Source organism: Psittacula echo (assembly GCF_963264785.1).
Source record: "Psittacula echo genome assembly, chromosome: 3".
In the NCBI taxonomy this organism is placed as follows: domain Eukaryota; kingdom Metazoa; phylum Chordata; class Aves; order Psittaciformes; family Psittacidae; genus Psittacula; species Psittacula echo.
This window is the reverse complement of record NC_137736.1, coordinates 109,868,107-109,878,133: the sequence shown is the minus strand read 5'-3', so window position 1 is coordinate 109,878,133 and position 10,027 is coordinate 109,868,107. Positions and strand designations below refer to the sequence as shown.

The 10,027-nt window shown below is 41.5% G+C and overlaps 1 protein-coding gene across 1 annotated transcript in view; it reads right to left on the bottom strand.

The window, feature by feature from the left end:
• Positions 1-371: 371 nt before the first annotated feature.
• Positions 372-10,027, bottom strand: part of CRYL1 (crystallin lambda 1) — a gene marked incomplete at its 5' end in the record, with an annotated part of 56,726 nt that continues 47,070 nt past the window's right edge. Inside the window, 2 exons of the mRNA XM_080612642.1 lie at positions 372-496; positions 2,506-2,612. Coding sequence (XP_080468768.1) covers positions 383-496; positions 2,506-2,612 — 221 coding nt within the window. The 3' untranslated portion in view covers positions 372-382. The remainder of the gene's footprint in view (positions 497-2,505; positions 2,613-10,027) is intronic.

Below are 10,027 nucleotides of genomic sequence, written 5' to 3'. Positions count from 1 at the left end.
AGCTGATGTTTGCCTATTTCAGATCCCTGCATAAGCAAATACTGTTCAAGTGCTGAATTCCTAAGCAAGCTGAAAAATGCATTATTTAAAACATGATTGTGTTCCAGCATTGCACAATATTAATATTGCTAAAACTACTAATGCTTACACATCTAATGCATATATAGTAATCTGATAAATTTTAACTGAACTTTATAGTAACTGTTTCCAGTTATTCATGAATTACATCATGACAAATTTGGACCAAGTATTTCATTGGTCTCTACATTTGTGCGTATCATTGGTTGCACATTCAGTCTCCTCTTCTGCATGACCAAGAATTTCCTATTTTTTAATGAAGATCTGCTCTTCGTTTGGTCTCTCCTGTTAGACAAGATGCACCTCAGTCAGATTTCATTTGTTTTTTCAATTTGGAAAGACAAGCAAGACAATCATCTCTCCATTTTCTCCTGGCATCCAGGACTTTGGGAACAACTGGAATTTTCTCAGACATTGCCTGGAACAGAAAATTTAAGATGATTAAATCTCTCATTCTGAGTAAAAAGCTTCTCACCAGCATTGTCTTCCTGCTTTCCCTGCATCAGAACAAGTAGCCATCCACACAAACTGTAAGTTAGTCTATCACAAGCACTAGGCCACTAATTCTTTACATGGGTGACTGGAAATGAGCTAACCTGTATAAGAAGAGGAGTGCTGTCACACGGAGAAGGTTGGCCTGAATGTGGCAATGAAGGTGCCTACAGAACAAAGTGTAGGCCTCTTCTCTTGGTTTGCCTCATACAGCACTGGCTAGTCTCTTTGATAATAACATTTTATTAAGTACGAATGAGGCAACCTGGCCATTTATGTGGCTGAAAATGTGCTCTAAACCAAATTCCTCTGTGTGTGTTTAAAGCTCTGATCTCTCTTCTGGATCCTAATAAATGTAATGAGGGATACCATGTTTATTAAAAACATTTTGCATTAGGAGTGCCAGTTATAAACAAAATGACAGGGGAAGACACATAAACCCACAATTATGATTTTTGTTGTTTATTGGAATGCAGGGGAGAAACCACAGTGCTACTGAGGACACAAAGGTAAAGTCTGAACAAGATGTTAACATCTGAACAAGACAGCATGCAAAGATGACATTTAGAACAAAATGGGGGTGAGGGAAGGTATTTCTGAGTGCACAGCTGAAGTTGCCTTAGAAGTGCCAGTTAAATTGAAGGGGAACAAGAGGTAGTAAGCTCTGGCCAGGGTACCCTGTCACAGATTTTCTTTCTGAGAGAGTGAGGTAGAGATCACAAAGTCATCTTTGCCAAAATAGTACCTAAGGTCTTAGGCTTAAAAGGCAAGTGTTGAGAAACTGGGTAAAACCTGAAACTGCTACCAATGACTGGCAAGCTGCAGTCAATCCAGAAAAAAAATCAGGGAGAGGGACAGAGGTGTAAGATAAGAAATGCTTAATGTTTTACTCTTAAGAAGAGATTCTTGCAAGCCCATATTCGGCATTGAAGACTGCAGACAATAAGAGACACACAAACAGATGTTGAAGTGGAATCCAGTGGAACCCAAACTGTTTCATATCAATTAAAAGCTTATAATCGTGAATAACTCCACATTATTGACTGTTATTATAAGCACTATATGTTGTTTAAGCATAAAGATTTTTTTTAACATAGCTTGATGTTAAAATTGCATTAACATAAATAGGAACAAAAATGCTATCTTCCAGACAGACTGTCTTCATATATGGAATTAATCTCTAACTGCTTATCAGAAACAATTTAACACACACTTTAGTTCTTACTGAAGCATTAAAAAAGGGAACTATGAAAAGGCAGAGTTAGAATATGACAATACTTCAACTAATTCCTGTGGCCAAACAAAACAGCCTATATATAGTCAGTATAAATAAATGGTGGGCTTAGAAATTTTAATGGATAAACCAGGTCTCATTCCAGTATAGCACTTAAACATGATTATATTTAACCATGCAAGTAACCTTACTGGACTGCTCACATGCTTAAATTAAATGTGTATTTGAATGCATTACACACTGGAACTCTAGTTTTAAAGTACAGAAAACCAAGAAAAAGAACATCCAGAAGAAAAAAGCTACAGGGTTTATGCAGGAATATGGAGTAGGAGGAAGACACAGAAAGAGAAGTAATGTAGGAAAGGAAGCTTGGAGATGTGCATATTATGGTAGAGGACACAGGACAGAACTGGTAAGATATAGTGTGGAGAATTCAGTGTCAATAACCCATAGTTGTTAGGAGTTGACTCCTCTGTCTAGTAATAATGTTACTCAGCTGCTAGATCCATTCCCACTGATATACATCAAAGTGCTTTCACAAGAGACTTGCATTCTGCTTGTTGATCTTCTTGTTTAAAACACACATTCACACAAGAAATACAGACTACAAGTACCTCTAACAGTAAACTGAAATGCTACAAATGTTAAAAGCTAAAGTTCTTTGTTCTGAATGTTACTGTATTTATTAATTTTGTATTTACCAGGCTGATTTTCTGTTCAGCTTCACCTGAAAATTCTGGAACTGGTCCAAAGGTGTTCAGAACAAGTCTCATACCTTCACAGTATCTTTCACAGTAATTTGAAATACCTACAAGTAAGAGTGAGAAATTACATTCAACAGAAATTCCTATTTAAGTTCAGTAAGGCTGCCTGTGCTTAAGCAGGATCCAAAGTAGAGTCCAAAAAAAAAAAGTGTGCTCTTATGACTAAGACATTTAAATGTCATCAAGGAAAACTGGATTATATCTACCACATTTCCATTAAGGTTCATGGAAAAATTATTCAGGACATGTCTTCACTGCAAAACCAATTAATGTTACATATTAGCAGGCAACGCTATGTGAGAAGTCTAGTACACAAACATGGATATACTTGTGCTCTGTCATTTGAGTCTAGAGAGCTTCCTTGACCAGTGTCCCTGATGAAAAGTGCTCCCACCTCTCCTCCTGTTCAGTATGTGTCATATCAGTTGAAGCATTCACAGAATCACAGACTTCTTGCTTTATTTTTATTAATTGGCCTGCAGTGTATCAAGAGCAACATAGCTCAGCGGATAAGGGTCAAAGGCATGGAGACCAAGGTGCCCTCCAGTGAGGAGAAAGGCTTAAGGAGGAACAGACGGAACTTGCAGATCAACATTTTGCATCACAACTAGGGTCAGCTACAGGATTTGGCTTTTATGATCACAGGGCCCTCTCTGATGGTTGAGCACTGCTTTGCCAAACACCTGCCTAATCTGGTAATAAAAGCTTTATATTAGGAACACTGGAAAAGTGAGATTACGAAGTGCAGTCCAGTGAGGAAGGGATTGTACTGGGGTAGAAAGAAAGGAGTGCATGGTAAAAGGTGTAAAAGAAGCCTCAAGGAGGTATAAAAAAAGGCAGAAGTCCACTTCTAGTGTATGCACACAAATGCATGCAGCCTGAAAAACAAGCAGGGGAAAGAAGAGCTCCATGTGTGGTCACACAGCTATGACATTGTGGGTCCAACTGAGGCATGGTGGGATAGTTCACACAGCTGGAGTGCTGCAGTGGACAGAGACACGCTTCAGGAAAGACAAGGAGGGGATGTGCTATCTCTGTAAAAGAGCAGTTCAGATGTAAGGAACTATTCTACGGAGTGGGTGACTGGCTGGGTGAGAGCCTGTGGGTCAGCAGCAGTGGAGGGGCCAGTAAAGGACAGCACCCTCCAAGGGCAAGAACAATCCATTCTGATACTGGGAAGACAATTAAATACATCAAAAGTTTGGCTTGGATGAGCTCCTGTGCAAAAATTCAGCACACAGGAGGCAGAAGAAGGGACAGGCTGTAGAGGAGAAATTTAAAAATACTGCCTAGGCATGCAGGGATGGTGTCAAGAAAGCCAAAGCTCAGCTCCAGTTCAGACTTGCAAGGATGTCAAGGTCTACTGTTACATTAGCAATAGAAAGCTGAACAAAGGAAGTGTGGGCCTGTTGCTGAACGGGTGGCTGATTTAGTGACAGGAGAAACAGGTGAAGCAGAGTTACTCATTGCTTTCTTTGCTTCAGTCTTTATTGACATGGTCTCCTATGCCTTTGTGCTTAGAGGCAGGGTTCAAGGAGAAGAGCTATCTGCAGTAAATGACGACCTAGTCAGTGACTATCTGCAAGAACTCAGTCCTACCTGAGACCATGGGACAAGACAAGCTATATCTAAGGGCATGAGAGAAATGGCCCATTGCAAGGCTGCTTTTTATTGTATTTTAAAAATCATGTCAGTCAATGCTTCAATGTCATGATTTGTGATCCCCAGATGATTGAACGCAAATATTGCACACATCTTCAGAAAGGTCAAAAGAACAATCCAGGGTACTACAGGCCAAGTAAACTCACTTCTATCCCAGAGAAAATCAAGGAGCAAGTCCTCTGGAAACAAATTCCTGGGCACAGGAATAAGAAGAAAATGATTGTGACAGTCAGCATGTAGTCACCAATGGGTACACCATGGTGTAAATCATGTCTGACTGACCTCGTCTTCTGTGATAAAATCATTGGATTTGTGGAAAATAGGAAAGTAGTGGATATCATTTACCTCAGCTTTAGAAGGGCATTTGACATTGTGATATTCTTGCATCAAAGTTAGGACATTAAGGTCTGCATGCGTGGACAGCTAGGTGGACAAAACATGGGTTGGATACTGAAGCTCAGAGGGTAGTGGTTAATGGGTTGGACTCTACCTGGAGGCCAGTAAAAGTGGAGTATTGTAGGAATCTATCTTGTACTGCTTAATGGCCCTTGCTCACAAAGTCTGTGCATGACACCAAACTGTGAGGAGTGGGAGGTGGCAGGGGATGGACCAACTGATACACTGGAGGACAGGGCTACCCTTAGACAGGCTGGAGGAATTAGCCAATACAAAACCTTAAAAAGTTTAACAACGACAAATGCAAGACCCTGTACCTCAGAAGGAAGAGCTCCTTGCAACAACACAAGCTTGTGAGCCCTGAGAACTCCTGGTCCTGAAGCTGAATGTGAACCAACAGTGTGTCTGGCAGCGAAGAGGGACAACAACATCACAGACTGTGTTAACAGCACAGCCAGTAGATCGAAGGAAGTGATTACCCCCTTTATTCGGCACTCATTAGACTGCATCCAGCATACTGCATCCAGTTTGGGATTCCCCAATACAAGAAAGACATTGACAAATCGGAGCAACTTCATCCTCCACCAAAATGGTAGAGGCTGGAGCACTTGCCCTGTGAGGAAAGACTGGAGGAGCTGGGCTTGTTCAGTCTGGAGCAAAAATAGTTTTGGGGGAACCTTAACAGCAGCTCCCCAGTGCCTACAGGGAGGTCACTGAGCAGATACAGCCAGGCTCTGTACAGTTGTTATATGTCAGTAGGACAGGAGACAACAGGTGCAACTTGAAACAAGAATTTGCAACTGGATACTCAAGCACTGGCACAGGTTGTCCACAGAGGCTGTGCAGTCTCCATCTCTGGGGGTTTCCAAGACTGGATGAAACCCTGAGCAGCTTGGTCTGGCCTCGGAGCTGACCCTGCTGTGAACACCTTAAATAACATGTGGTCAGAGAACCTGAGAACCAGCTAACTGGCAATAATGGGTAAAATGGCAAACACGTAGACCTTGGCTGAATTAGGGAAAGGTCTGGCTTCTGTCAGCGCCAGCAGGAATCTCAAAAAAAATTACTGTTGAGGCACTAGAGAGAAACTGGAACCATCAGTGCACCAAAAAGATAAATCAGTCATTTAGCCAGACATATACATCTAGAAGACTTTTTAGTGCTATTAACTACCACATAATCAAGAAAGGATCAGGCAGCATTTCCCACTGTACATTAATCAAGAAGTCATGAGCTGCACCACAACAGTAAACGAGCAATGATTGTCTGGCAGTAAGCAAGCTGACACCAGGAAGAATGTTGATTATCCTGATGAACACTCTAGATCTGAGAAGGAAAGTTCTGGGTATCTACTAAAAGCTTGTGATAACCTCCCTTTTCTGAGAACCATAGAGACTGAAGAATGTATATCTTACCTCTCTTTTTATTAGATAATTATCAAAGCAAGGAGAAGAAAGATGCAGAAGACAAAGGCAACCAGTTAGGGTCACTGACTCTTTCATGAAGACTCAGAACTTTCCAACATTCTTCCTGGTGTCAGCTTGCTTACTGCCAGACAATCATTGCTCGTTTACTGTTGTGGTGCAGCTCATGACTGAGAAGCATGAACCTGAACTGCTCGTCGGTTTATCCAACCACAAAACGAAGGAAAGAATGCAACTCAGGTCAAGAGTCATGAAACAATCTCTTTCCTGAACAGCTTGTAGACAGTTCCCTGGAATGCAATACTGTGTGATATCAATATCATAGAAGGCACACCTGTCTAACTCTCAATGGCTGAGGTTGCAAGGTGGATGAATGATGGAAACCTCTGCCTACTGACAACCATGAATCATAAACTACAACACTTATACTACTCAATATGCCTGAAATCACTGAAGTACAGGTTTTCCAAAAGACCTCTGAATGAGAGTATGGAAAAACACTCTTGGTTTTCCAAAGAGGATGGAAAACACTCTTGTTTCTGGACCAAAACCAGAAGAACTTTCAAAGGACAAATGCTTCAGAAGTATTAATTTTCCTGTAAGAAATTAGCACTCTGAAGTCATGATGACTATCAGATGAACAGCTGAAAGGACAGGAGAACATGCGCATTGCATGATAGCAACATGGAGAGACTCCAAAGTATTCAACTCTCTTTAAAAAATGGCCTAGAAACATTATTTCTCTAGTATGAGAAGAAAGGAGGCTCTGAGAAAACCAGCAGCCTTGTTGAGCAGCTTAAACCGTATCTGGTGCCAGGAGCGTGCCAATCAGCATTTAGTCAGCCTGTTTCCTCAACAATATTTGTTGCTAGAGTACAGCCTGGTATGTTCTGGCCTTCTCCAACACAAAAAAGGAGGTCAGCTGGTCATACAGGTATGTTGCTGCTCGAATTGTATGGAAGTTTAGTATTTTGATCAATTTTCTTGACAACCAGAAACCTGCAATTGCCTAGTGGGCTCCAAAACATCACTGGCAGGAGGTGAGATTCAGGAAGAGAAGCATTACTGTGGGATGTAGGACAAGCCATGATACAATTCTATCTCTTCACTGAGGGAATAAGCAGAGACCATCCACCTCCATAAACACCCTGGAAAGTACTACTGGTTATCAGGGTTTGCTGACCATACTCTTATCACTAGCATAAGTGCTTGCCTGTTAAATCTTAACAGCTGGGCTCACAGACTTTGGCACTTAAAGCCAACCCAGATGAACCTACAGGGGATATGCTAGCCACCTCAGCAATCTTGGGAACCCAAAGCAATTCTGAATGAGACTCATGCACCAACAACATGACAATAATATTTACATTTCACCTTGCTCATGCAAGCTTTTTCTTCTAACAGTGAGGAGTCTGAGCAAAAAGTCTGCCCCCACATCGTGCAACATCATAGAAAAGTTCCCAGATGTAGAAGCAGAAATGACTGAGGATGAAGAGTGCAGAACTATGTGAACTTAGGTACATGTTGATGACTCAAAGCTGCTAGCAGCAGCTGTTGCCAGCTGGACAATCACTAAACAAAAAATGGCAATTCAGTCATATATAGCCATTCAGGCAAATCCACATGAGCAATTGGTGATAGAAGGAATGGTAAACAGAGCAGTCCCAGTTACCAGTTATTCTGGTACTTAGCTGACACAGGTCTATGTCACCTAGACCAGAGACAAATAGTTTGGGTTTGGTACTTTTTCAAAAGTCCTGGTGAACTTCTCAACCATCTGGTAAGCTTGTCTAGTGAATAGTTTTGATTCTGGTACAGTTAGGAGAAGATAGAAGACTGTGTGCCAGATATCTTTTTCATGAGCCTCAGCCTGAAGAGGTAACATCAGCATCTTGGGCTGAATGCTTGGATGTGGCTGATCCATCTACTTAGTGAATATGAGCTCCTGAGCTGGAAACCACCTTCAAAGCTCACCCAGCCAGCGGGTCTTGGAGATCCAGCTCCTGCTGCCAGCTCACCTACAGCTTGAATGAATCAGAACAATTTCTGGGTGGGTGTAGCTGACCAATGCAACAGAGATGCCAAATGCAGGCTAGGTAATACAGTTCACTCACTGCACGCAATGTATGAATAAAAAGAAGCCTTATGCAAAGTCAGCAAAATAGGAAAAGGTAACACACACCCCCCAGGGTTATGCGTCTAGAGAAGAGCAGCAGCATTAGCATAGTTGATCTCCACATTGTGCCTAAAATGGCAACATGAAGGCATGTATGCTGCATGCCAAGCAGGGGGTGGACACTGCAAAATTTTTCCAGTCTCAAGTGAAAGAAATACACCAACAGTTAGAATATACACATGGTCATACTCAAAGATTAAAAAAATAATTATTTCAAAATAGCTAACTCAAGACAGCTCTCTCAGTGTGAAATGTGAGTTGAGACCAGTGCAATCTTTAACTTGGTTTCAGTAATCAAGATTAACCCTCAGCTGTCAGCTTCAAAAAGCCACTTGAGCAATCGCAATATTCCTGGAAAAATCACTTTGCTTTTCAACTGCAAACTCAAAATTGGCAAATATTTGACTCCAGGCCTTTAGACTTAGAAGTCTTTTGGTTCAAAGGTCAGGGCTATTGCAAGGGTGGATGAGAAGAGTGCATGGAACATAGAGAGAAGACGGAAAACAAATATGACAGAATCCCTTTAATCCTTGCTGATATTGCCCAGGGAGCAGCTTAAGCTGGAAGAATTAGCATCTGTAAACAGCGTGAGACAAACAGGGCAGCACCTGTGAGGTGGAGAAATAGGAAGATGTCAAATGGGGCTGTTAATCAAGATCTCTCCTTGCATCCAGTTGCTGTGCCCATACTGTACCCCACTATCTCCAACTGGATAAAAAGAATTACTCAAGATGCATCTGGGATAGAGAAAGAAAGGAATTAACTCACAACACAGGAATGATGATAGCTTCCTCTTGTCTATGTGGTTTGTTGGCTTTCTGTGTAAACCTCTATCTTCTCTGCACACTCACCTCATCAATGTTTGAAGGAAGGGGCTGTGGGAGAAGGCAGATGTTGCAGCAGGCACCTGAGAACCACGAACACAGAACAGAAATACTTCCAGGCAAGGAAGTTCCCTGAATCCTCCTTCTACCACATATTTGCAACTGTGGCAGACAGTGGAGAGGAGGGATGAGTAACAAAATATTCCAAAGGAGTAATGACTACAGAATTATAGAGACGAAAATGGGAATACTCCATCTTCCCTGAAAGTCCCAAACCCACTTAGCATTTCTGACTTGACTTGTTCAGTATAGTTACAGGAACATGTTAGCACAAGCTAGATGAAGGCATTAATTCAAGGCTCTTCAGCTGCCCATGTCTAGATAATGCAAGGCTCTTTATACCACCAACAAAGGAAGAATAAGTTGCTGCTTATTTGTATCTTCAATGACAGTCGAGGAAGTTTTCAAAATAGCTAATGAACTGTCCCATAAAAACTTATTCAGGTCCTTACCTGAAGGATTTGCACTAGTTTGGTGCAAACATGGGTATCAGTGAAATGCCTCTAGTTGCATCATCAAGGTGGAACAGGGCATTCATGAAGGAAAAAGAACTAAGGACAGATATTTAGCTTAGAAGCATACATAAAATGCTTCACTGCCCTGAGAAGGCTACTTCAGTAAGTGAGGCACATAAGCATAAAGGAGATGGGAATAGTTGGAAAAAGGGAGAGAAAATATAACAGTATAAAACGTAGTATGTTCATGCAATATAGCATGTAAGCATCTTTAAGTATCTTTGCTTCCTGTATGCAAAGTCTCATTTTCTCCTCTTCATAAGAAAGACAACAGGCAGGAGGGCTGAAGGATGCAAGCAAGCAAACTTGGTAAACCTGTCTGGCAAGGGCACTACACACAAGGCAAAACAAGGAAGGCACTGAGATATTTATGAGAAAAAAAAAAAGAGCCAGGAGCAAGCA